This window comes from Pipistrellus kuhlii, unplaced genomic scaffold (genome assembly GCF_014108245.1).
Source record: "Pipistrellus kuhlii isolate mPipKuh1 unplaced genomic scaffold, mPipKuh1.p scaffold_m20_p_51, whole genome shotgun sequence".
Taxonomy (NCBI): Eukaryota; Metazoa; Chordata; class Mammalia; order Chiroptera; family Vespertilionidae; genus Pipistrellus; species Pipistrellus kuhlii.
In genome coordinates, this window is record NW_023425553.1 from 1,035,976 (window position 1) to 1,063,043 (window position 27,068).

General features: G+C 46.7%; 3 protein-coding genes across 6 annotated transcripts in view; 1 reads left to right on the forward strand and 2 right to left on the reverse strand.

Moving 5' to 3' along the window:
• Positions 1-5,437: 5,437 nt before the first annotated feature.
• Positions 5,438-8,582, reverse strand: CMC4 (C-X9-C motif containing 4). The gene is made up of 3 exons (XM_036415752.2): positions 8,343-8,582; positions 7,866-7,933; positions 5,438-5,687 (listed from the first exon to the last, which is right to left on the reverse strand). Exons 1-3 carry the CDS (start codon positions 8,390-8,392, stop codon positions 5,539-5,541), a joined length of 267 nt encoding a protein of 88 aa, XP_036271645.1. The 5' UTR covers positions 8,393-8,582; the 3' UTR covers positions 5,438-5,538.
• MTCP1 (mature T cell proliferation 1) lies at positions 5,585-16,245 on the reverse strand. Of its 2 annotated transcripts, none has more exons than XM_036415749.2 (7): positions 15,674-16,245; positions 9,887-10,070; positions 9,593-9,760; positions 9,461-9,512; positions 8,898-9,368; positions 7,866-7,933; positions 5,585-5,687 (listed from the first exon to the last, which is right to left on the reverse strand). In XM_036415749.2, exons 2-4 carry the CDS (start codon positions 9,989-9,991, stop codon positions 9,465-9,467), a joined length of 321 nt encoding a protein of 106 aa, XP_036271642.1. In that variant the 5' UTR covers positions 9,992-10,070; positions 15,674-16,245; the 3' UTR covers positions 5,585-5,687; positions 7,866-7,933; positions 8,898-9,368; positions 9,461-9,464. The 2 variants fall into 2 exon arrangements, with proteins under 2 accessions (XP_036271642.1, XP_036271641.1); XM_036415748.2 differs by having other exon boundaries at positions 9,887-10,038; positions 15,674-16,243.
• Positions 16,246-16,477: 232 nt separating this feature from the next.
• BRCC3 (BRCA1/BRCA2-containing complex subunit 3) overlaps positions 16,478-27,068 on the forward strand; it is a 34,429-nt gene continuing 23,838 nt past the window's right edge. For 2 of the 3 annotated variants that reach the window (XM_036415746.2, XM_045573497.1), the window contains exons 1-3: positions 16,478-16,688; positions 17,326-17,342; positions 18,138-18,192. In XM_036415746.2, the coding sequence (XP_036271639.1) occupies positions 16,566-16,688; positions 17,326-17,342; positions 18,138-18,192 (195 nt within the window). In that variant the 5' untranslated portion in view covers positions 16,478-16,565. The remainder of the gene's footprint in view (positions 16,689-17,325; positions 17,343-18,137; positions 18,193-27,068) is intronic. The other variant, XM_036415747.2, reaches the window with a different exon arrangement.

A 27,068-nucleotide genomic window follows, 5' to 3' on the forward strand; every position in this document is an offset into this window, starting at 1 on the left:
CCCCCCCCCCCCCCCAATTGGGCTAGATCCAGATCTGGCCATTCACACTCTTGTCAAGCCCTGCTGGGCAGGGGGGCATAGCCTCAGGTCCCCTGGCGTGGTGCCAGGATGGGGTGTGTGGCCTGAGGTTCCCCAGCCCAGACTGGGGAGCATGCCTTGAGGTCCCCTAGTCCAGCACCAGGACAGGAAGTGCACCTGGAGGTCCCATGGTAAGCCCTGCAGGGCAGGGGACACGGCCTCCGGTTCCCTGACCTGGCACTGAGGCGGTGGTGCAGCCTGAGGTCCCCAGCCCGATGCCAGGGCTGGGGGTGGGGCGTGAGGTCCCCTGTCATCTCTGCCAGGTGGGGTGTGTGGCCTGAAGTCTCCTGTCAAGCCCCACGGGGGTGGGGGAGGGCGTAGCCTTTATGACTTCCACATGGGGAAGATCCAATGGCTGCCTGTTGGGTAAGGTCCCTGCTGATTGCTCATTAAGGCTCCTTATGGGAACTTGGCCTCAGCTGTGGGTGCAGCCATCTTTGTGACGGAGTGATGGTCATTTAGCATATTCCCTCTTTATTTGATAGGATTTGATTTTTTCTGTCATAATAGCTAAGAAGAATAACATTTCAATCAGTGTCTGCCAATAGATGCTGATTTAAACTGAAACAGGACTGAATCTAAAAGATAGGAAGGAACGATTGACTTGAAGCTTTCAAATCCCTAAATAATGTGCTTTAGAAACAATGTTTTATATTTTATTGCTTTCAGGAAACAAATTTAAAAGTTTGAAATGAGTAATTAATTCAATAAAAATAATTTTGTAGTAAAGCATAGAAAAGCAATCTATTTGATCATATGATTCCTAATGTAAGTCCCAGCACCACTATCAATTGACCATTTTATTTTTTAAATATATTTTATTGATTTTTTGCAGAGAGGAGGAGAGAGGGATAGAGAGCTAGAAATGTCGATGAGAGAGAAACATCGACCAGCTGCCTCTTGCACACCCCCTTCCGGGGATATGCCCGCAACCAATGTACATGCCCTTGACCAGAATCGAACCTGGGACCTTTCAGTCCGCAGACCGACGCTCTACCACTGAGCCAAACCGGTTTCGGCTCAATTGACCATTTTAAATGTAATTTAGACTTGTATATAATATAAACATAGTTTTTAAATGTTTTATGAAATTGTTTCACTACTGCTCAGCCGGCGTGGCTCAGTGGTTGAGCATTGACCTATGAACCAGGAAGTCACAGTTGGATTCCCAGTCAGGGTGCTTGCTCCGGTTGTGCGCTCTATCCCCAGTAGGTGGCGTGCAGGAGGCAGCCTATCAATGATTTTCATCAATGATGTTTCTGTCTTTCCCTCTCCCTCTTCCTCTCCCTTCTTCTCTGAAATCAATAAATTGTTTCACTACTCACACAGGGTTCACTTGGATGATTTCATGAACTTGTAGCACTGCTAATCTGGTACGTGGACCAAACATCTCTAAGGCTCCATTTCTCCAAGTTTCTCTGGAGAACATTCACCCTGAGAGATGTTGTCCACAGAGTGGGTTCGCTGGCTACAACTTTGAAAACTACTGCGTACAATAGTCCTTGCAAAGAGGCATCATTCACATTAGCATACGAAAAGCTCTGAAATCTTAAAGGAAAGAAACCTGTTTACTTGTGTGCAATGTAAGGGCTCTGATTTCACGAGCACCAGACTGCTCTTTGATAGTCCGAAAAAAACATGTGGGGGACCAAAGGAGGACATAGCCTTTATTTATGTATTTATGTGTTTATTATTTTTTAAAATATTTTTTTATTGATTTTTTTTTTTTTTTTAACAGAGAGGAAGGAAGAGGGATAGAGAGTTAGAAACATCGATGAGAGAGAAACATCAATCAGCTGCATCCCACACCCCCTCCCCTGGGGATGTGCCCACAATCAAGGTACATGCCCTTGACCGGAATCGAACCCGGGACCTTTCAGTCCGCAGACCGACGCTCTACCACTGAGCCAAACCGGCTAGGGCTCAAAAGAAATTTCAATTGTCCTGTTAATATTTGGCTCTGTTGACTAATGAATTTGCCGACCACTGTCCTGGTTCATAGGTCAACACTCAACCACGGAGCCATGCCGGCAGGCCAGGACGTAGCCTTTATGACTTCCACATGGGGAAGATCCAATGGCTGCCTGTTGGGTAAGTTTCCCAACCCTGCCAGGGTCTGGCGGGGGCTTATCTAGCAGAGGGGAGGGGGCGGTGCCATGCTTGGAATGGCTTGAGTGCAGGCCAAGGACAAACAGGGTCTGCTGAGACTTGTTGGCTGTCAAGGACGTGGGAAGACACCTGGGTCTGTGCTGCTCTGTTTCTTGTGGCCACTGGCCAGGCAAACAACATTCAACTGACTGGGGGCGGGGCGGGGGACTTGGGCTATATCCTTGTGTGACCCCATACTGGGTTTAACCTAGCATGCCCCAGACATATCTGAACACAGAAGACCCCCACCCCCCCATTATAGAAATTCCTAGAAACTCTTTGGGGAATGGTCCTTAAAAGAACAACTGGTCTCAAATAATAATTATATTTGCACATCAGGGACTATCTCAGTCCATTCAAGCAATGCAGGCTCTGTGTAGCATGCTAGAAGAGGCGAGGAAGGATCCTTGTAGGGACTGAATGTTTGTGCACCCCCAAGTTCACATGTGAAATTCTTTTTAAAAAAAATATATTTTATTAATTTTTTTATAGAGAGGAAGGGAGACGGATAGAGAGTTAGAAACATCAACGAGAGAGAATCATCGATCAGCTGCCTCTTGCATACCCCTACTGGGGATGTGCCTGCAACCAAGGTACATGCCTTTGACTGGAATCGAACCTGGGACCTTTCAGTCCACAGGCCAACACTCTATCCACTGAGCCAAATCGGTTTCAGCCACATTTGAAATTCTAACTCCCAACGTAACGGTATTTGGCTGTGGGGCCTTTGGAAGATGATTAGTTCATGGGGTGGAGCCCTCGTGAAGGGTTAATACCCTTAGGAAAGAGGTCCCCCAGAGCCCCTCACCTTCCACTACATGAAGACACAGTGAGAAGGCAGCCATCTATAAATCAGGCATCAGGCTCTCACCAGATACTCAGTCTGTGGTTCCTTGGCCTTGGCCTTCCAGCTGCCAGAACTGTGAGAAAGAAATGTCTTGTCTGTGGTATTTTGTCATAGCAGCGTGGACTAAGATAAGAGCCTATCAGAATTTTTTCCTGCTCTTGCTTAGAAAGTCACCTTTCTCTTTTTTCTGTTTGGGGGGAAGGGAGGAAAGCAAATGGCCTGTTTGATACTGGCCACCCTGTCCACTATAAGAAGTCACTAATAGTCCTAGCCAGTTTGGCTTGGTGGATTGAGTGTCGGCCTGTGGATTGAAGGGTCTCAGGTTTGATTCTGATCAAGGGCATGTACACTGGTTGCAGGCTTGATCCCTGGCCCCAGTTGGGGTGTGAATGAGAAGCAACCGCAACCAATTGATGTGTTTCTCTCACATTCATGTTTCTATCTCTCCCACTGTAAAAACCGATGGGGAAAATCCTCAGGTGAGGATTCCCCTCCCCCAACACACACACACAGAAGTCACTGATAACTGTCATCAGGTTTCCTTTAGCAGCCTTGTATTAATACCAGGACCTGCTATAATCAGTTTTGATTATCCTCCTATATAATAAAAGGCTACTATGCAAATAGAACGGCGGAACAACCGAACAACTGGTTGCTATGACGTGCGCTGACCACCAAGGGGCATATGTGGAACATGGTGGGCATTGGCAGCAGCGGAATGGTGGAGCAGGTGAGTGGGGGTGCCATACCAAGGTGGGGCTCTGGTCACTGCCATTGGGGCAAGTCTCTGGTGGTTACTGAAAATTCTTTGCTCCCGCAAGCCATGGTCCCACCTGGAGCTCAAACCTGCTGCTGGTGCCCGGGGCTGGCGCTGTTAGCTCATGGGAACAGTGACTGGAGAAGGGCTGGCAACAGACAGGGGATGGGGCGGGAGGGGGGGTGCAAGGCGGGAGGAGCCAGGCAGGAGAACGGATGGGCTGAGACCCGCCCTGTGCTAGGCCGCTAGTAAAAATATAGATAAACCACCTAAGATTCTAATTCAGTTGCCACCTGTCTGACTTCCAGTAAAGTTCTCTCATGATAAATTAGGGGTCATTAAAAACAAGAATCATTTCTATGTCTTTTCTACCACTCACTCGCTGACATGCCTTCTGGCCAGGCACTGTGATGGGGATGCAAAGGCAGAAAGAAATGCTCTTTCTTGCATTTGGGAAGACACTTTGCTTTAAATTATTGGAAATACTAAGATTCATGCACTGGGTGGGGTCCCTTGGCTTGGCCTGTACCCTCTCACAATCCTTGAGGGATGTCGGACTGCTGGCTTCTGCCAGGCTGAGGGACCCACTGGTGCATGAATCCATGTACTAGGCCTCTAGTATATATATACACTGAGTGGCCAGATTATTATGATCTCTGAACACATAATAATCTGGCCAGTGTATATCCTATATAATAAAAGGCTAATATACAAATTGTCCACTCAACCAGGAGTTCGACCAGCAGGCAGGTTGGCCAACCACCCATGTCCTTCCCCCTGGCCAGGATGACCGACCACCCATGCACGAATTCATGCACTGGGCTTCTAATATATATATATGTATGTATACACACATACACAGAGTGGCCAGATTATGATGTGTTCAGAGATCATATTGTAGTATGGCCACTCAGTGTAAGATCTTTGGTTAATCTCTTCCCACCCTCCTAACCTTCCCCCTTCCCTCTGAGATTCATTAATCTGTTCCATGTTTCATCCCTGTGTGTTGAGTGTCTGCCCCCTGGTGGTCAGTGCCCATCATAGCTACCGGCTGAATGGTTGCTTAGGCTTTTATATATATAGACAACGAGTATGGAGTTGGGTTAGAGAAACCTTTGAATTTAGCATGTAATCCATCAAAGCTGTCACAGGAGGGATGTTTTCACCAAACACTTTACTTGACTGATTAAATTATTGGCTACTAGTGACTGAACTTAATCTTCTCCAGCCCCAGTCCCTTTCCCCAGAAGTTGGGCATGGGTATGGGGGTGGGGACTAAAAGTTCCAACCCTCTAACCATGTGGTTCCCATGGCAACCAGCCCCCAGCTTTCCTCATTAAAAGTCACCTCATTAAGGTAAGTAGAAACCTTTATCTTTCTTATCACTTAGGAAATTCCAAAGGGTTTAGGAAGTTTGTGTCTAGAATGGAGGAAAAAACCCAAATATATATTTCCTGTAAGAGATGATATCACAGTACCAAACCAAAATTTTTTCACATAACAGGTTTATTTTAGCAGCTCAGTTTTATTACATTCTACATATTTGTTTAATCTATTTCTATCTGTTCTGCATAGGTGGCATATTTATTGACTTTAATAGTTGACTCTTTCATTTGCTATTTGCTGCTACCTGGCCTGAAGAGTCAGGAGGATAAATAGAGCTCGCTTGGTGGAAACGTGATGCAGCATTGAACTTCTCTGCAGAACTTTACTTTGATGTGGGCTTCAGTGCCAGCTTTTCTTCCTCTTCTTTCTCAAATCCTGAACAGACGAGAGATCTTCCCTTGGGATAGCGAGCACAACATTTACGAAGCTCTTGGATGACAGCCTGACACTTAGATTCCATGTAGTTGTTGGCTGAAAAACAGGCAGAATCTAGTCATGATCTTGTAGGACTAAGGCACAGGGGGTGTTTATAGTAGATCAATGCTTCCCACTCCTTTTTTACTTCACTGTATGTACCTACAGACCCGGATGAAAGGATATATCAAAGTCTACTGAATTCTTCGAGACCAGGAAGAAAAGTGTGATTTAGAGTGGTGGTCAAAAGGTATTTTTCTATATCATTTTCTTTTATTTTTTAAAAACTATATTTTATTGATTTTTTTTTTACAGAGAGGGAGCGGGATAGAGTTAGAAACATCCATGAGAGAGAAACATGGACCAGCTGCCTCTTGCACACCCCCTACTGGGGATGTGCCCGCAACCAAGGTACATGCCCTTGACCGGAATCGAACCTGGGACCCTTGAGTCGCCAGGCCGATGCTCTATCCACTGAGCCACACCAGCCAGGACTCTTCTTTTTAAAAAAATATATTTTTATTGATTTCAGAGAGGAAGGGAGAGAGAGAAACATCAATGATGAGAGAGAATCATCGATCGGCTGCCTCTTGCACGCCCCCCACTGGGGATCCAGCTGCAACCTAGGCATGCGCCCTGACCAGGAATTGAACTGTGACCTTCTGGTTCATAGGTCGACCTCAAAGCTCAACCAACTGGGTTCATTTTCCTTAAGGTTGAGTTAACAGTTTATGTTCCTTGGTCTCTAATTCCTTTACAATTTGGTGAATTAGAAAAATGCACATACCCTGCATGTTATTTTGCATACAGTTTAAGGTGGCTGCTAGACCTTCCCTGCCAAGTCTGTGCATCACAGGTTTGAAACTGCAGCCTCAGGGTTAACCCTTTTTTACAGTAGTGAGCTGATAATGGTTTTTACATTTTTAAGGGGTTATAATTTGCTTGCCCTCCTTCCCTCTCTCTCTCCAACAAAGACCTCCTGGCCTCCAAAGCCTAAACTATTTCCTGTTTGGACCTTTATAGAAAATATTTGCAGACCGATATACATAGATCCTAAGTCAAGGAGGACTTGAACTAACGGTTCTAGATCAGCTTCAATTGACTTGAGTCCCTCGATACTGAAATGGGGTGCATGGGAGTTAGCCTATGATAGGAAAGACAATTCTGAACACCCATAGCAGTGGTCGGCAAACTGCGGCTCGCGAGCCACATGCAGCTCTTTGGCCCCTTCCACAAAATACCACGGCCTGGGCGAGTCTATTTTGAAGAAGTGGCGTTAGAAGAAGTTTTTTAAAAATATATTTTATTGATTTTTTTTAACAGAGAGGAAGGGATAGGGGTAGTCAGAAACATCGATGAGAGAGAAACATCGATCAGCTGCCTCCTGCACACCCCCTACTGGGGATGTGCCTGCAACCAAGGTACATGCCCTTGACCGGAATCGAACCCAGGACGCCAGTCCACGGCCTGATGCTCTATCCACCAAGCCAAAATGGCCAGGGCTGAAGAAGTTGAAGTTTAAAAAATTTGGCTCTCAAAAGAAATTTCAATTGTTGTACTGTTGATATTTGGCTCTGTTGATTAATGAGTTTGCCGACCACTGACGCAGAGTATAATGGAGTTGCTGAGTCCAGGTTTGTAGCCACACCAGCGGGATTCAAACCCTCACTGTAACCCTTATTAGTTGTGTGACTCTGGGCAAGTTATGTAACTTCTGTGTTCATTTCCACATCTGTAAAATGGAGGTCACAGTGACATCTACCTCATGGATGAAATTACCAAATGACTTCATATGTTTAAAGCCCTTTTGGCTGTGATTGTCATGCAGGGAATGATTAATGCTAACTCTGAGTCCTTCCAGCCCTCAACCCTCCCACACTGTGGCAAGGGATGTAACCAGTTCTAACTTGATTCTTTTTTCTAAGTCATGGGTTGCTAGTTCAAATCAGTTTATTTATTTGGAAGAAATTAATTTGTGAAAAAGATTTTTCATTTTTCTTAAATTTGGAGAAAGGGATGAATAAAATGGCATTTATACATGAACACTTTGGATCAAAAGGTTTTACAGAGAATATTGCTTACATCATAAAATGGAAAGCTCAAGAATAGGCATTAAACAAGGATTTTCGTTGATGCTGAGTCTTCGGGGCTGATAAAAAGAACAACTGGTATCTTGTAGTTGCTTCCCAGATAAAGTGGAAAATATATTTTAAAAAAAAACATTGAACATAGTACCTTGTAAACATTTCTGTATTTCACAGGCTTGTTTCTGGCACGGATCCTTCTGCAGCATATCCAGTAAACTAAAATAAGAAAAATGATTTTTATTTTGCCTTTTATTTATAAAGACTTTAAAGCCCCTCTAGAAGGAATTTTCTGCAGAGACGAGCAGTACGCCCCTCCAATTGCTGGAAGACAATTACACTGAGAAATACTCTTCCCGTTCATAGGATGAATCAACTGTATTTTTTTATAATATCCATTTCATTTGACTCGAAAGAGGTAAGTAGCTTTACATGGAAATAAAGACCCTTGAATTCAATAAATTCATCCTGAATATTGTAAACCGATGCTGGGCTAGAGGAGCCGACGCCGGAGCCTGAAGGACCTGCCCACTGCCCAACTGTCATTGACAAAACTACCCTTGGCAATGAGCAAACTCCTTGAGCCTTCCCCCTTATTATTAATGTGTAAACTGGGGACCATACCTACCTCAAAGCATGGGTGGAAGAATTAAATGTGATCATGTACCCAAAGTGCATAGAATTGTGCCTGGAAGGCAGTAAGGATTTGCTACATGGTAGTTATTCCCGAGATTTTTAAAAAGCAAAACTAAGGTGTTTTTTTTGCATATAAAATGTTATAACTATTTTAACCCAGGAAATTATCAGGCAGTAAATGCTTTCTTAGGGATCAGCACTATTTGGCCCTGAGATAAGTGGTAGTTTAGCAGCTAAAATGTCTTTGTTGTTGTTTTGGGTTGTTTTTTGTTTTTGTTTTTTTGAACTCTTACAGAAAAAACTGATTTAAAATATCTGTAACCAGAGAAAAATCTTAAGTGCCCACTCTTTTGGTTATTAGCAACGTCTCAGAATTTGAAGACACAATTTCAGAAAGAAAAAGGGCCAGGAGCCTTGGTAGCTAATTTCATTAATGCAAATAACCTCCTTTACTCCCCCTCCCCCCGGAGCTCCCTAAGTTCTTAGTAGATCCGAGTGAGGTCAGTACTGGGATGGGAAATACTGGAGCAAAACCCAAGATATTTACAGGATGGGAGAAGGAAAGGCAGGTGAATTGCTGCAGGGCAAAGAAACGACCAATAGATGTTGATGCTGCTAGGAGCTGCTCTCTTCTCTCTAAATCAGTACCAAGTTCTTGGTGATCAGAGCATCTGTGGTGCAGCAGGTGCTGACTTTTGTGGGATTCATCCGATCCCAGTTCCGGCTGCTGATGTCCGTTACAGGTTCTATGGCATTTTCCAAAGGAGTTGATTTCAAGTTACGAATCCTGACTACGGTAAGTGCTTTTGTGGACTCGCTCTCTGCCTGTGTGACCCCCTCTCTGCAGTTCCACTCGCGGTGTTCTTCATGACCCTTCCTAAACTTCCGTTTCTTGAGCAGTAGTTGTTCAGCCCACGCCCTCCCCCAGGCCCACAGGGGGGCGCACTGCAGTGGTGGATGAAGTGATTGCCATATATTGAACGGGACAGAGGAGCATTTCTTCCCAGAATCCCAGCACCTGGAAGAGAATAGATCATTAAAATCACCACAACCCAACAGAGCGAGAGAGAGAGAAGACAAGAGAGGCAGCGGAGAAACAAAAATACATACCAGGTTAGTCATCAGGCAAAAGCTTAAGCAACAGCTCCTGGACTCCCCTGACCTGCCAGAGAAAAGAAAAGTTTAGGGAGCACCCTGCTATCAAGAGCCCCAATGAGATGGGAAATTAAGCAACATGTGTACCATTAAGTGATGCTGGATCTGCCACAAGCGCGAGTTGTTATCCATGTAGCGCTGCTCGGGGTAGAGTTGCCACATGAGAGGTAGCTGGGAGGTAAGGAGGTCACTTGGTCTGACTGCGTCACCTAAGGGAACCTGGACTTGCTGGATTCGGGCCCTTAGGAACGTCCCCTGGTGGAAAGAAACGACCGAAAAATAAAACCAAAGACTTTCAGGATGCTGCGACTTGTCAGAAACCAAGTTGATTGAAAGCAAAAAAAAATCAATGTAAAGAAATAAGCAAAAACGGACAGTTACCTCTTCCACGACGGCCACCCACGTGCGCTGGTATTCGTCTCGGTAGATACCCTCCTGGTGAACCCAGAGGCGATCGGGTGGAGCCCCCACATCCTCTCCTGCCATTCTGGGCTTTGAGTTCCAATTCTAGCCCTGCTTTTCTCCACCTAAGCCTGCAGCGCCCGCACACAGGACACAGGTGTGACTTGTTGGGTTCGCATGAACTCATCAGCGAGCAAGGTGAGCTGGCACTAGCAACCACCAACCAGAACCAAGCTTCCTCTACGTCTGCCTGCACAGTCTAAATAGAACCGAGGCCACCGGAAGCTCCCCTGCGAGACACCCAAGTGACACTCGGCCAAAGCACTCGAGAATTCCGTTAGGGATGGAGTTCTGTGGCAATGGAGGACTAGCATTACAGGAAGCTGGGCAGTGGTCTCAAGCTTGCATTCCCAAAGCAGCGTCTGACGAAGTGTAGTTAGCAGCAGAATATGCGGAGGAGTGAGCCCAAGGACACACTTATTTGGGCAGGAATGCATTGTGCAAGACAGCCGCACGCCCCACTCCCCGTGGAAAAGCAGTTTGCCTTTTACTTTTTTTTTTATTTTATTGATTTTTTTACAGAGAGGAAGGGAAAGAGAGAGCCAGAAACGTCGATGAGAGAGAAACACCGACCAGCTGCCTCTTGCACACCCCCTACCGGGGATGTGCCCGCAACCAAGGTACATGCCCTTGACCGGAATCGAACCTGGGACCCTTCAGTCCACAGACAGACGCTCTATCCACGGAGCCAAACCGGTTTCGGCCAGTTTGCCTTTTAAAAGGTGATGCTAGGAAGGCGAATCATGTGCGTGGCTTTCTAAATTGAAATCAAAAGTTTGTTTTAAGAGCAGACGACCTATTTATCAGGTGACTTAGAAAGGTCTAGAAGCTGGGGCATTTCCAGAAGGGGGGAATCGTCTTAGGGAAAATAGTTAAGGTAGCTTCATGGAATTTCTGAGCTGCAAGAGGCTTTGGGACCATGGCGATTTGGAGCTGATGGGAGAAAATGATAAGAATCCACCTGGGTCCTTGTCATCTTAGGAATGCCTCTCAGGATGTCACAGGGGGCCATTTTCCCATACGAGTGTGGGTTCAAATTATGATTTCCCAAGTCGGGAGCCCAGAAAAGTCCCTCTGCCCTTCGAGAGGTATCGAGCAATCCCACCTCCTGGATCAACTCGTTACATGGGCAAACTGGGCTTGAACCCGTACACCCTCTGCCCAGCCCTGGTCGCATTCCAGGGCCTCGCAGTAGCTTCACCTGCACTTTGCACGGCGCGGTGTTCACTGCGCTTCTTTCTACTTTCGGCAGAGCACAGGTACAATCCTGGGCGTCTCCCCACAAAACCCAGGCCTCCCATTCCAACTGGGTTGCCCCTGGGTGGGAAAGGAACCGCAGCACAGCGTGGGAAGTTGTTAAACCCTCCAGTGAGACTGTCCAGAGCAAAGGAGGTGCCAGAACACAGAGCGAACCGTGCAGCCCAGGACGGAGTGAGCCAGAAGGGATTAAACGAGGCTCTTTGTTCAAGACCGACAATCTGAGCCTGATTTTTTTTTTCTAAACACTGCTAGTTTACCTTCCCTTAAAAGGAAAGTAGAAAATATCTTTTATAGACTTCAGACATGGTCTGATTTTAGTGAATAATTTAAGAACATAATCGTTGCTTTGCCCAGGGTACCCTGACGCTGAGGCCATTGCCAGCTCGTCTTATAGGGCTCTTTCATTTCAAATGTCCTGTCTTACATGGTCCCCTTATTTCAAATTCACCTAAAGTGAAACCCCTTCTCCTTTAAAAAAAAAAAAAATATATATATATATATATATACACACACACACACACACACATATATATATATATATATATATATATATATATATATATATATATAATTGATTTTTTTTTACAGAGAGGAAGGGAGAGGGATAGAGAACCAGAAACATCGATCAGCTGCCTCCTGTACAGCCCCCACCGGGAATGTGTCCGCAAGCAAGGTACATGCCCCTGACCGGAATCGAACCCGGGACCCTTCAGTCCACAGGCCGACGCTCTATCCACTGAGCCAAACCGGTTTCGGCAGAAAACTCCTTCTCCTTAACCAAATTCTGATTTCTCTTAAAGGCGACACCGCCGCTCCGGTTCCTGCAGAAATTTACTAGTTGTCTTGAACCCTTTCACCTGCTTCAGTTGCTAACATGCGATCTGTCACCGATTCTGGGAAGAACTACTACCACTGCGTTGGAGATAAACTTTCTCCCAAACACTGGCTAATTTTAGCTCCATATCCTTGCTCTTGCTCTTACTTGCCTAATGCCTGCTGGGGTCTCTGTACCTCAGTACTATTATGGCCGAGTGCAAGTCTGCCTTCTCCATAAAGACTTGCCTCCCTATGACCACTATAGCATGTATGTCTAAACTCATAGGCTAGCCTCTAATTATATATTTCTTTGCATATTTTTTGCTCTGCTTATTTCACAAGCCCTGGCTCTCCCCAAGTACGGTCCTTGAAGCTCGTCGGTAGCAGGAATCATACAGTACTGGGCATCCTCCAAGTCTCAAATATTAATCAAATAGATATCATTGTTCTGCCTCTCCTCCACACCGTGGCTTTGGAAAGGAGTGATACAAACAAAAACCCAGGGAATGCTAATATCAAAAGAAAATATATTCAAGTCTGGATTTTAAGTACAAAAGAAGTAAGTGTGGCTACTTTTTTTTTTTTTTTTTAAGTAGAAACCAAGTGTTAATGGGTTTCAGTACCATCTCGACTTTACAGATAGGTCCTAGCAACAACCGACGTTATTGACATTGAAATTTGTTTTTGAAAAGCGAAACTGTACTGGTTACACTGGCACGTTAAGGAAATGATTCCAGGGGGCAAACAAATTGGAGATGATGGTCTGGGTTACTATGAATCACTACAGAGGCCTGAGTCATTACCAAATATGCTCGAAAAGCAGCATGAGGCAAGCCGGTTTGGCTCAGTGGATAGAGCGGTGGCCTGCGGACTGAAAGGTCCCAGGTTCGATTCCGGTCAGGGGCAAGTACCTTGGTTGCGGGCACATCCCCAGCGGGAGGTGTGCAGGAGGCAGCTGGTCGGTATTTCTCATCGATGTCTCTAACTCTCTCTCTCTCTCCCTTCCTCTCTGTAAAAAAAATCAATAAAACACATTTAACTTATGCTACCACTCAGTGAGCACGCAGGCCCAGTAAAAGGCGCCTGCAGTGATCCAGGGACTGAAAAGCCATAAAGGGAACGTTAACCAACATCCTCAGCAGAGAGCCACAAAAGCAAAAGCTGAGTGAGAGGGGTTGAGATCAGAGCCCACAAAATCACAGGCTGTATGAACGGGACCCCATTTCTCTAAATGGGATGCGTGAAATGCTTGCCCCGAACTTTTTCCCTGGTCAAATAAGTTTGGGAATCTGAGAGCGTCCTAAAGCACGTTAACGCAGTAAAAGCTCTGGCAGGTGTTGTAGTCAAGAAACTATTTTGCTGAACGCTTCCCAAATTTCTTTGACTAGAGAGCATTTCTCTGCACGGAAGACTCGCTCCCAGAAGTCAGGACGCCTGGAATTGGGATGAATCTCTTTAAACCTCAAGATAAGCTTAGGTACAAGGTGCACTACAATACACAGACCATAAACCCTCAACTCAAGGAATACTGCCAGCTGCAAACTCAAATACATTAAAGAAGTGGTTATATAGCTTTCTCGTCCACGAAGGCACTAAAAGAGACCTTAATGTCACAGAGACCACGCTGGCCTAGAGAGACTTAGTAAGGGGTTCTGTAAATTAATTATGTTTTAAATGGGTGGTATGAAATATAGAAGGCTTCCTTAGGTAGTTATCTAAGTAAAACCATTACTTTTCCTTTACAGAATAATTTATTTTGTGTCTTTTTTTTTTTTTAAATAAAAGGATAGTATGCTTTAATTTCCAGGTGTTTTTTAAACATTAATCAGTTAAATACACGTATTTCCCTTGAAGTCAATTCATGAACTCACCCAATTATACCAAGAACATATACCCTGAAATCAGACTGGCCTGTGTATAAATCCTGGTTTTGCCGCTTACCAGCTTTGTGACCTCAGTTGAATTTTTAAAAAATATATTTTATTGATTTTCTTACAGAGAGGAAAAGAGAAGGACAGAGAGTTAGAAACATCGATGAGAGAGAATCATCGACCAGCTGCGTCTTGCACACCCCCTCCTAGGTATGTGCTCGCAACCAAGGTACCTGCCCTTGACCGGAATGGAACCTGGGACCCTTCAGTCCGCAGGCCGACGCTCTACCCACTGAGCCAAACCGGTTTCGGCTCAGTTGAATTTTCTACACCTGTTTTCTGATTTGTAAAATGAGAATCAAAGAACATATTGATTAGCATAGTCAGCAATTACGTAGCACTTCCTATGTGTTTTATATACACTGACACTTTTAATCTTCATACTCATCTGATTAGATTCATACTATTCCCCCCACCCCCTTAAAGATGAGGGAAATAGCCCTGGTAGGGTGGGCAGCAGGTTCAATTCCCAGTTAGGGCACTTACCCCGATTGCGGGTTTGGTCCCAGGTTGGAGCGCACACAGGAGGCTAGCAAATGCTATTCCTCTCTCCCTCTCAAGTCCATAAAAACATATCCTCAGGGGAGGGTTATTAAAAAAGAGATAAGAGAAGTAAAGCACAGAGAAGTTAGGTAACTTGCTTGAGGTCAAAATGCCAGCAAGTTGCAAAGCCGCATTCCAAATGATACAAAGTATGTGAGTACTTTGTACTAGCACATAGGAAGCTTGCCATACATGTTATTAAACGTGTAGGGCTCTACAATGAAGCCACGAGCATTATCAAAGTTAGAGAATGCCGTTCTGGATTATAAGATTCACATCAACAAAGGTGTTTTCCTTTTTGAAGGTGCCTTCAAGACAGTGTATAAACCCAAAACATCCCATCCCCAAATATAACAACACTCACTCTTGCCCCAGCAGGCTAGAGCCATCCTAGCCGTGAAAAGTCATTGCCAAGATGTGTTTGCAAAATCGAAACTTAAGCGGAAATTCGCGTGGGTCCAATGGTAACTGCACACTTGAAATTTCTCCCGAGCTTCATCAGCATCAGCATGAGCCACGGAAAGTTATGCCACGTGATCCTTCAGCATCAGGTAAAAATGGAGGTTCCTGGCACACGTACCCCAGGACCGTCCTACTGGCTTGAGGGCCCTATCTGTGGGAAGACCCGGGTTGGGACTGACTAGGGAGAAAAGAGCAAAGCATCAACACCTCTTTGGAGAGCACCTTGGGAATTTCCCTTTCCAGTACTGCCATGTCTACCTGGCTTCCCAACTCCACGGGAAAGAGAGAGGAGCGAGATCGCTCACACAGAAACACGGGTGGGCTGTGCAGGTGGCCCGGCATAGATTTTCCTTTGATTTTTTGGAATCGTTTCCCCAGAGCCGCTGTAATTCCGAACCTTGCGAGTTGAAAGATCGCTACGTTCAACCCCTGGCACATTTGGCATACGGCGGGAGAAAATGACTTTTACCTATCATTTCCCCACGTCCGAAAGCCGAGGCAGCTCGGAGAGAGGGTAACGACTGGGACACCCCCGACCTTGCATAGAACCTGAAGCCCCCCCCCCCCCCATGCCCCGTCCCTGGAACACACAGATACGTAAAGAAGTCTTTGCAGAGAGGAGCAGCAGCCAAGTTGGAGAGTGATACTTTTTCAGATACAGTATAGCACTGTGTCTGCGCAAGAGGTTACTCACATGAATATAATGTTTCTTGGGCTAATTAATCCGCCTCGGAATCAGCGAGGCTACAACTTCCAGGTTCCCCCACCTCGGGCCAATCAAGCGGGGATCAGGACGTGCGCCCGGGGCGAGCCGAGGGGCATCTGGCGCCGAGGTCACCCGCGCCGAAGTTTCCAGGCAAGGGCCGGCGAGCGGAAGTGGTCCAGGGAGAGTGGGACAGAATTCAGGGGCCACTTGGAAACGAAACGAAATAAGATCTTAACTAGCTCAGGACGGGATTGCCAAAGAGCGTCCCGCTGGCTGGAGGGGCTGACCCGCGCGGCGGAGCTGCCTCCCCGCTGCCCCCGGAGCGTGTAGGCCGCGTCGGCGGGCGGGCAAAATGGGCGCCGGCGCTCCCGAGGCGCCTGCCCCGCAGCCCCGGCGCCGTTCACAGATCGCGTCTGCCTGCGGCCCCGGAGCACCGCCTCCCAGCCGCCCCTGCGTCCCGGCCTCCCGGCCTGAACCCCTGTCCGCCGCCGGCCACAGTCCTCTGCCCCGACGGCCACGCCTGCCCTAACCGGCGCGGGCGTTTCCCAGGTGCCGCTGGGCCGCCCCGCCCCCGCCCAAGCCCCGCCCCCTCCCCACACGCCCGCCTGGCCCGAGCTCCCTAAGCTCCGCCCCCGCCCAAGCCCCGCCCCCTCCCCACACGCCCGCCTGGCCCGAGCTCCCTAAGCTCCGCCCACGCCCGAGCCCCGCCCACGCCCCACACGCCCGCTTGGCCCGAGCTCCCTAAGCTCCGCCCCCGCTTCGCGCCCGCCCCGCCCCTCCCGCGCTCCCAGGCCCCTCCCCCGCGGAACCCGCTTGCTGGAGCTCAGGGTTGGTCGGGCCTAAGTGGGCCCTAGGCGGACTTGAGCTGGGTCGGACCAAGATGGCGATGCAGGTGGTACAGGCGGTACAGGCGGTTCATCTGGAGTCGGATGCTTTCCTAGTTTGTCTCAACCACGCTCTGAGCACCGAGAAGGAGGAGGTGATGGGACTGTGCATAGGGGAGGTGAGTAGGGTCAGTGAGTTAACCTGGCCGGAACCCTGATGAGCAGCCCAGCGTTTCCTTGGGGTCGGTGTTAGCAGCGCCCAGGGCTGCGGAGGCCACAGGCACCCTGGCTTTGATATGGGATAGGTCCTTTGGATGGTCCTGTCGCGGAGTTTGGGTATCCTCGGGTTGCTTGACGCTTGGTTAACCTCCCATCACCCCCCAGCGTTCCGCATAAGCTAGGGGTGGGGAGAGCTTTTTTCTCTACTAATCTCTGGCCTCTTATGTAAATCTGGAGTTATCACCCCATTGACCAAACCGGAAAGTCAGGCCAGAAAGACAATGTAGCACAATAGGACATCAGTGTATTAAGACGCTACTGACCACTGTTAGGGCAGCTGCTGTCTTTCCTCTAGGATGCATTAAATTGTATCAAAGAGCCTAGGAGAGGAGATGGTTTCCCAGACACAAAGTTTCTGCAGCGTTAAAGTGTTGCAGAGTGAAAGAGGACGAGACTAGAGCTTAGTTGCTTACAATCCGAAAGTAAAAATTCTCCAGTTTTTCATTCTCGTATGCCCTATTTTTCGAATAACCTGTATCATGTACATCCAATAATCGTCATGTGATCAATAATGTTTTCTCCTCTTTCTCACTCTAGTTGAATGATGACACCAGGTAAGACAATATTTGTTTACTCGTATCTTTTGGTCTATATGCCATTAACTCAGAGTTATGACAAGCTTGGCAATATTGGTTAGGGATTGTGTTTTAGATTACCACGATCAGTCTGGAGCTCCCTCAGTGATACCCTTTGAATAACTTCCCAATCCTGAAGATTGGTTTCCACCTAACTTTTTAGCAGGAGGATTTTCAGTTGATACATGTGTGACCTTATGTGAAAAACGTGGTTTAGGGAAACAAGATCATGAGTGAACGTGTGAATGCTCTTACAGATAGAATTTTGTTGACTGTGGTATGGTGCTATTATTTTCCATTTCCTTGCTTGATATGTTTTATGTTCTGTTTCCCCTAAAATGACAGTGAGAAACTGCTCATTTTCTTTGTGGCAGCGAATGTGCATATTAACAGACATTTCCCCCTGTGGACCCATTCCTTCATCTAAACTGGCTTTTCCTTTTCTGTGGCTTTCCACTTCCTACTGGTGAGCCCTCCAGTGAGCTCAGAGATGCCCAGTACTTTGGATGCTTTGAAGTTTTAATTTTAATTTAAACCCGGAAGCATAGCAGAATATGGACTCTCATGCCCATCTCAAAGATAATAGGAGTTAAGGTTTGCCCGTGAAAACTTTGTACACTCAGTCGTGTGTGTGTGTGTGTGTGTGTGTGTGTGTGTGAGAGTGTGTGAGAGAGACTCCTTCTCACAGCTTTAGCTTCAGTTGACTTTCCTTCTTCTTCCTTTGTCTCTGCTAAGGTTTTATTGTTCCCTTTTTTTCTAATTTATCCCCAAAAGGAGTGACTCCAAATTTACATATACTGGAACTGACATGCGCACAGTCACTGAAAAGGTATGTGTGCTTGCATTTGCATGATGGAGACTTGCAGTTGGGAAGGGATTTCTGAGCCCTGTTGGATACACTCAGCCGGGGATGGATCCCTTTTGTGTGTAGGGCCGCATTTGTGGCTGAGTGGCGTGTTCTCTCTAGTTAAATCTACTCACTAGGAATGGGACCAGTTTTCTGTGCTTTGGAGCAAATTTTTACTATTGGATCAAGATGAGTAATTGCTGTCAGCTCTCCTCCTTGCTGACATCTGTCTGTTTTCTGGCTGGCTCATGTCCTTGTTATCTTTTTATCCCGAGTCCCAATATCTACTCAGGCAAAACCTTCTTTCCTAATGGGCCAAACTAGCCAAAGCTCATAGTTCTTTGTCTACCTTGACTTGCTCTTTTCTGATTTGTTCTGGTCACGTGGTCTAGTATAATGCTTCTCTACCTAATTGGTATATAGGAACAGTTACTTTTTCCCCAATATGGCACAGGCCAGTGCTTTTGTAAGAGACAAAAACAAAAATGATGTCCTCTCTTCCTGCCAAGCAGATGATAGAGGTGATAAAACTATAGGACAACAACTCCATCTACTTATTACCTCTGTATACAAACTTCATCGTGTTAACCACTTGGCCTTCTTTCTTCCCATATGAAGGAAAGAAGTTCATTCCCAACCCAGGGCTGCAGCTTCTTTAAGGACCTTGCTTATGAAATACCCTGTCTTGCCCTAGCCGGTTTAGCTCAGTGGGTAGAGCATCAGCTTGCAAACTGGAAGGTCCCAGGTTCTATTCTGGCCAAGGGCACGTGTCTGGGTTGTGGGCTCGATCCCCAATAGGGGGCGTGCAGGAGGCAGCTGATCAATGATTTTCTTTCATCATTGATGTTTCTATCTCTCCCTCTTTCTTCCTTTTGAAATCAATAAGAATATATTAAAAAAAAAAAAATACCCGGTTTTTCTTCTGTGTTTTCAACCTTTTCCTGTCATCTGGCTCTTTTCCCTTGGGATACAAATGTGCTTACATCACTTTCATTTTCAGAAGGGAAAGAAAAATCACTTCTCAGTCCTGTATCTCCCTGTAGTAATTACGCTCACATCCTTCCTTAACCGACCAGACCTTATTTACCTTCTCCATTCAAACCCACCAAAATCTGCTTTCCAGTTCTGCCTCTCCAGCCCCCTCCTCGTTCCTACATCCTTAGATTGTTTCTTGGTGCTTCTCTTAATCTTTCAATTTGGAGTGCAGAACTCCCATGAGGGTTTTTATTTGTTTTGTTTTTGCGGTATCTCCTTATTCCTCCCCTGCCTATGCATTAACCATTCTCCAGGTTTCTGCCTTGGCCTCCTTATCTTCCGAGAAATTTTTTTAAGAAATATTTTTACTAGAGGCCCAGTGCACGAAATTGTGCACAGGTAGGCCTAGCCTGTGATGAGGGCCATCTTCCACCCAATTGCCAGTCCCCAGTCCCACCCCACTGCCGCCACCCACCTGGTTCCCCTCACCAGTCCCCAGTCCCACCCTGCTGCCACCACCCACCCAGTTCCGCATTCACCATCCGGTGATCCGAGCCTGTGGGTTGGGGTAAGAGGGAGGGACCGAGAGGTGGTCAGTGCACCTCATAGCAACTGGTTGAGTGGTCATTCTGGTCGTTATGCCATTATGGTCATTGGGCTTTTATTTTATAGGATTGATTTCAGAGAGGAAGGGAGAGGGAGATAGAAACATCAATGATGAGAGAGAATCATTGATTGGGCCGCCTCCTGCACACCCCCCACTGAGGATCGAGCCCGCAACCCAGGCATGTGTCCTGACCGGGAATTGAACCCTGACCTCCTGGCTCATAGGTCAATGCTCAACCACTGAGCCATGTCAGCTGGCAGCATTGCCTCTCCTGTGGCTTTAGTTGCAACGGACATTGAGGTTAGAGAGATCTGTCTTCAGATCCTTTCTCTGATACTTACCGTGTGACTTTGGGCATGTTACTTAACATCCTCAAGCTTCTCATTTTTCATCTGTAAAACAGAGATAATGATCGTCACCAACCTCATAGAGTTGTTGAGAAAGTTGGATTTGGGTAATGTAAGTAAAACACTCACCTGTAAAATGGGTATAACAATAGTACTAACCTCACTGGGTCATTGGGAGAGGCAGTTTAATACATGAAAGCACTTTTACAAGTGTCTGACACATGGCAGGTAGATAATAAATATTGGCTATTTTGACTGTCGTCATTGTTAACCAGTAGATACTAGTTAGTATAAATTATTCCAAGCTCTAGAATGTCAGAGTCAACTGTCCAGTGGATATCCAAATGTAGCTAAACATGGGCATCTTTTAATATATATTTGCGCCGAAACCGGTTTGGCTCAGCGGTAGAGCGTCAGTCTGCGACTGAAAGGTTCCAGGTTTGATTCCGGTCAAGGGCATGTACGTTGGTTGCGGGCACATCCCAGTAGGGGGTGTGCAGGAGGCAGCTGGTCGATGTTTCTCTCTCATCGACGTTTCTAGCTCTCTATCTCTCTCCCTTCCTCTCTGTAAGAAATCAATAAAATATAGTATTAAAAAAATAATATATATATTTGCTATATAATAAAGAGCAAATGGTTGTCACGCCCTCACGCCATAACAGCTCAGACAGTCAACACTGGTAAGAGAAGAATGGGGACCAGCCAGGCATAAATGAGCTTGAGAGAGAGGAATGGGGACCAGCCAGGCACAGATGAGCTCACGAGAGAAGAATGGAGACCAGCTAGGCTGCAGCCCAGGAGAGGAACAAGCCTCCCGCCCTGCAGTCCTGGACACCAGCAGCTGCACCTGCGCCTGTAGCTTGGGAGAGGGACAAGCTGCCTGTCCTGCAGTCCTGGGTGCCAGCGCCTGCAGCTGCGGCCTGGGTGAAGCCACCAGCCAACGGTCCCCTGGGTTCTGGGTGACGGCGGCTGGACAGAGGGAGGGTAACCTGGGTCCCGAGTACCTGTGACTGGCCAAAGGAGGGAATCCTAGGTCCCGGGTGTGGGGTGAGGCAGAGGCAGTTAGGGGCAATCAAGCCAGCAGGGGAGCAGTTAGGGGCAATCAGGCAGGCAGGCAGGCAGAGGTGGTGAGGGGCCATCAGGCAGGCAGGCAGGCGATCAGTTAGGGGCCAGTGGTCCTGGATAGTGAGAGGCAGTTGGACATCCCCCAAGGAGTCCTGGATTGGAGAGGATGCTGGCTGGGCTGAGAGATTCCCACCTCCCCCCCGTACACAAGTTTTGTGCAGTGGGCCTCTAAAATACACACACACACACACACACACACACACACACACACTAATGTATACTAGAGGCCTGGTGCACTAATTCGTGTACATTGAAAGGACATTAATTAGAAGAAATATTTTAGAGGCCAGGAAGGGACCCAGGAGGGCTCCAGGGCATGTCCGGTCCATCTTGCTCAGTCCCCATCGGCCAGACCCCAGCAGCAAGCTAACCTACTGGTTGGGGCATCTGCCCCCTGGTGGTCAGTGTGCATGATAGTGACTGGTCCAACGGTCGGATACTTAGCATATTAGGCTTTTATTATATAGCATATTTATTGATTTCAGAGAGGAAAGAAGAGGGAGAAAGATAGAAATATCAGTGATGAGAGATATTGATTGGCTGCCCCCTCCATGCCCCCACTGGGGATTGAGCCCTCAACCGAGGCATGTGCCCTGACTGGAATCAAACCATGACCTCCTGGTTCATAGGTCAGTGCTCAACCACTGAGACACACTGGCTGGGCTAAACACAGGCATCTTAAACTAACATGTTCAAAACTGAACCTTTCCTCTTCCTCAATCCCTCCAACATCGCTGCCACAGTAGTTCCCAAGCCTGGAATCACCCAGTAATGTTTACAAAATCCCGAGGGTGGTTCAGTTGGTCTGGGGTGTGACCTGAGCAATAGAATTTGGAAAAGCTATCCAGGCGATTCTTATGTGCAGCCAAGTTTGGTAACCACTGCCTGCCATTGAGAGCCATAAACCTAAATTGCTTTCATATTTGTTTCCAATGCTTCATCCCAAATACCGCTATCTTATTTGAGGTCCTCATCACTTCTTTCTTCGATTCCTGTGCTAGCCTCTCCATTAGTTTCCTTGATTAGAGTCTCTCCTGATGCTAGTCCTTTTTAACTGCTTAGGACGTGATCTTTTGAGAACATAAGTCTCATGTACTGCTGCTTAAAATCTTTAGATTGAAGTCCCATTAGTGAAGCATTCAGGGCCTGTCATGATCTCATTTCTGTTTATGTCCTTACTAGAGGCTCAGTGCATGAAAATTCATGCACTGGAGGGGGGTTCCTCAGCCTGCATGCCCCCTTTCACAGTCCAGGAGGCCTCAGAGGTGGGAGGCAACCCAGCGATCAGGGGAAGGTGATGCTTCATCACACCTCTGCTGCTGCCACTGCCGACAGTGCAAGCCTTGGCTGGCCCTGGTTACCTGAGCCTCGGGTAGCCCTGGGTGGCTGAGCAGCCACCATCCGAGGCTTGCCTGCACTTTGGGCTGGCCCTGAGTAGCTGGGTGCCACCATCTTGTGGTTGTGGATGCCACCATCTTTGAGAGCATGACAGTCAATTAGCATATTCCCTTCTTATTGGCTGTGGGTGCCACCATCTTTGAGGGCTGGGTAGTTAATTAGCATATTCCCTCCTTATTAGCTGTGGGCGCCACCATCTTTGCGATGGTGTGAGGGTCAATTAGCATATTCCCTCTTTATTAGATCGAACTAGAGGCCCTGCGTTCGCCAGCTTTGAGCCTGGCTTCTGGCTGGGTGGCGCTCCTCCTGTGGGAGCGCATTGATCACCAGGGGGCAGCTCCTGTGTTGAGCATCTGCCCCCTGATGGACAGTGCGCATCATAGCAACCGATTGTTCTGCCGTTCGGTCGATTTGCATATTAGGGTTTTATTATATAGGATATTTCTTCACATGGATCCAAGTTCTCACCATGGTAAATTATGTCAGTTTCCACATTATGCTCTGCTGTTTCACGCCTTGTATCTGCTGGTTGTTATGCGTGGACTACTTCCCTCTTCTCTGCTTGATTAACAACTTATCCCTGGCAGTTCAGCCTGGGTGCCACTTGTCTCCTTTAAGTAGCCTGCTCTGACCTGTAGGCTAGGTTAGAGAGCCTCTCTGTGCTGCCCTAGCTCCTTGAACATATCAGTCACACTGCTTGTATGCTGTCATGGAGTTGTTTCCCTGTCTCTCTTCCTGGATGTCACTACTGTATCCTGTTTATCATTGTACACTCAGGCCACTCTGTAGTGCCTTCCATATAGTATGTACTCAATAAATACCCATTGTATGAATGAACGTAAGTCCTCTACAATAGGAAATTAGTATTACGTGCCCACTACCCATGGAAAGCCACGCCAGGCAGTGCAAACTTTCTGGAAAGGGCCAGATGGTAAATATTTTTAGTTTTGTGGGCCAAGACCACGCCGTCTCCGTTGCAGTTACTCAGCTCTGCGTTGTAACACAAAAGCGGCTGCAATACAGACATGAATGAACGTGGTCAGATTTGGTCTAAAGCAGCCAAGTCAGGCCATAGTTTGCCAAGACACAGGAACAAAAGGAATTGGTTTTAGTCCCTTAATTCCAAGACTGAAAAGGTGTAGGGGCCGATCTAGCCACGTTGGAATATCTCACTACTTATATGACTATGACCATAACTGTTTTCTCTGGCCCTCCAGCTCCCTGTGGCTTTCAGGATCCCTGCTAGTCTGTGGCCTTTATGCTTTTTATTTTGTTTTCCATCTCTCCCTGGGCTGGTCTTGCCATTCCATCCTGAATTGCTTTTGCTCACTCTTTTGAATTCTGAAACCTTCTCTGACTAGAGGCAAAGAGAATATTCACCCTTGGCATCAACTCCTACTCAAATGCATTTGCAATCTTAATGACATAATTTTATTTTTCAAGAGTCTATTCCCTTGTCTTAAATTCTGTGTCAGTTTGTATCATCCAAACACAGTGGCACCTCGGTTCTTGAACTTAATTCGTTCCAGGAGGCTGTTCGAGAAGTGATTTGTTTGAAAACCGGAATCATTTTCTCCCATTATAAGTAAGAATTAGCTGAAACCGGTTTGGCTCAGTGGATAGAGCGTCGGCCTGCGGACTGAAGGGTCCCAGGTTCCATTCCTGTCAAGGGCATGTACCTTGGTTACGGGCACATCCCTAGTAGGGGGTGTGCAAGAGGCAGCTAGTCGATGATTCTATTTCATCGATGTTTCTGGTTCTCTATCCCTCTCCCTTCCTCTCTGTAAAAAAAAAAAAAAAAAAAAAATCAATAAAATATATATTTTAAAACCAAGAAAGAATGTAAATTGAATTAATCCATTCCAGACTCCCAAATGATTCTGCTGTAACCTTTCTTACATACAGTGCATGTCCAATGTACTGTTTAAGGTGTAAATAAACACTTGTTAAGTTTATCGAACCACCCACACTAGCCTTACAGGAATCACTGTCAGCGTTTGGTCCAGGGATGTCCTTCGGGTCAGCACGTAGCATCTTTGCTTGTCCCGTGACACTGCCTCCGAAGTGCTGTCCCTCTCTGCCTGCTTTTCCTTTACCCACATCAACAACAGATTCTCTCCCTCTCATTGCCTGTGACCGGGTTCTTTCTCATCCTTAGCAACATTGGCACTCTTGATGGCTGCTTTATGTTTTAAAAATTTGCTAATCTTTGACTTCTTCAGCAACAAAAGCATTCTTTCCTTTATTGTCTGTGAGGTATCAGCTTGGAATGATTGTCAGCGGAAGTTTGGTTTGACAACAGAGACCTTTTCTCGGAACAACTGGTCAAGGACTGAATTGTTGGAAATGGGAGAGGTTTGGAAAACAAAGTTTGATTGTAGATATGAAACTTCATCAGAATTCAGGGGCCTTATTTTTTTAGTTAGTGTTGGCATGGCATATCTTTTCTATTCTTTTATGTTTTAGCCTTTCTGTATATTCATGTTTAAAGTATGTATCATTAGGAACCTATAGTTTTGATAATCTAGTTTGATAATCTTTTTAGTTGGAGTATTTAGTCCAATTACCTTTATTGTAATGATTGATATACATGGGTTATTGCTGCCATCTTTTTGCTTTATATTTGACCCACTTTGCTTTATGTTCTTGCCTTCTTTTGGATTCATCAACTGTGTTTTACTATTCCACTTTGATCCTCCATTAATTAGTTATATCCTTCTTTTACTTTCCTTTTAGTAGTTATCCTACATATTATAATATACTAGAGGCCCGGTGCACGGAAATTCGTGCACTTGCGGAGAGGGGGAGATGGGGAGGTCCCTTCAGCCCGGCCTGCACCCTCTCACAATCCGGAACCCCTCAGGTAGGGTCCTTAGGTCTGGCCTGATATCAGGGCCTATTGGGCTTTCCTTCCCCCAGCTGCAGGCAGCTGGCCCCACCCCCGCTGCTGCCACTGCTTGCCATTTGTGCAACGCTGACCCCCTCCCCTGCTACTGGTGACCTCCCTCTGCAGATGACAGGCTGGAGTGCAATGGCTTGGCTGGCCTGGGCCTCCCTCTTTTTTTGCTGGGGGGCAGGTCCAGCCCGGCGAGGGGCCATCTGCCTACCTGATCACCCCAACGACTCTGCCTGCCTTCCTGAGTGCCCCTAACTGCTTGCTTGTGGGCAGGGCCAGTCTGGTGAGGGGCCATCTGCCTACCTGATCTCCCGTAACCACTTGCCTGCCTATCTGATCACCCCTAACCACTGGTCTGCCTACCTGTTACCCCTAACCACTCTGCCTGCCTGCCTGCCTGATTGCCACTTACACTTGCTTGGGGCAGGGCCAGCCCAGCGAGGGACCATCTGCCTACCTGATCTCCCCTAACCGCTGGTCTGCCTACCTGATCACCACTAACCACTCTGCCTGCCTGCCTGATTGCCCCTTACCACTTGCTTGGGGGCAGGACCAGCACTGACTTCTGGTTGGTCAGCTTCTGGTCATTACGACCCAGGGTTGCTTTTGTTTGTTTTTCTTTATATCAATTTTTATTTTTTTATTCTTTTAATTAAATTATTATTTGTGTACGTATACCATCGCCCCCCCTCCCCTACATGCCCTCCCTCCCCAGAGTTTTGTGTCCATTGGTTGTACTTATATGCATGTATACAAGTCCTTCGGTTGATCTCTTATCTCCCCCAGGTCTCCCTACCCTCCCCGCTGTAATTTGACAGTCTGCTTGTTGCTTTACTGTCTCTATATCTATCTTTTGGTTAGTCAGTTTATAATGTTCTTTATTATCCATAAATGAGTGAGGTCATGTGTTTCTCTTTTTAAAAAAAAATATATTTTATTAATTTCTTACAGAGAGGAAGAGAGAGGGATAGAGAGCTAGAAACATCTATGAGAGAGAGACATCTATCAGCTGCCTCCTGCACCCTCCCCCCCCCCCCCCCACACTGGGGATGTGCCCGCAACCATGTACATGCCCTTGACCAGAATTGAACCTGGGACCTTTCAGTCCGCAGGCTGACGCTCTATCCACTGAGCCAAACCAGTCTTGGCCATGTGTTTCTCTTTCATTGATTGGCTTATTTCACTCAGCATGATATTCTCCAATTCCATCCAGGTTGCTGCAAATGATGAGAATTCCTTCTTTTTTATGGCAGCATAGTATTCCATTGTGTAGATGTACCAAAGTTTTTTTTTATCTAATCATCTGCTGACGGACACTTAGGCTGTTTCCAAATAATAGCTATTGTAAATTATGCTGCTATGAACATAGGAGTGCATATATCCTTTCTGATTGGTGTTTCTAGTTTCTTGGGATATATTCCTAGGAGTGGGATTACTGGGTCAAATGGGAGTTCCATTTTCAGTTTTTTGCAGAAACTCCACACTGTTCTCCACAGTGGTTGCACCAGTC

Coding starts and splice junctions, on each gene's coding strand:
- MTCP1 (XM_036415749.2), bottom strand. CDS start 9,991: ATGGCAGGAGAGGATGTGGGGGCTCCACCCGATCGCCTCTGGGTTCAC. Junction 9,761..9,886: donor GGGTGGCCGTCGTGGAAGAG/GTAACTGTCCGT, acceptor TCTTTCCACCAG/GGGACGTTCCTAAGGGCCCG. Junction 9,513..9,592: donor AGATCCAGCATCACTTAATG/GTACACATGTTG, acceptor TTTCTCTGGCAG/GTCAGGGGAGTCCAGGAGCT.
- CMC4 (XM_036415752.2), bottom strand. CDS start 8,392: ATGCACTTTGGGTACATGATCACATTTAATTCTTCCACCCATGCTTTG. Junction 7,934..8,342: donor TCTTCCACCCATGCTTTGAG/GTAGGTATGGTC, acceptor TTCTTATTTTAG/TTTACTGGATATGCTGCAGA. Junction 5,688..7,865: donor AATACAGAAATGTTTACAAG/GTACTATGTTCA, acceptor CCTGTTTTTCAG/CCAACAACTACATGGAATCT.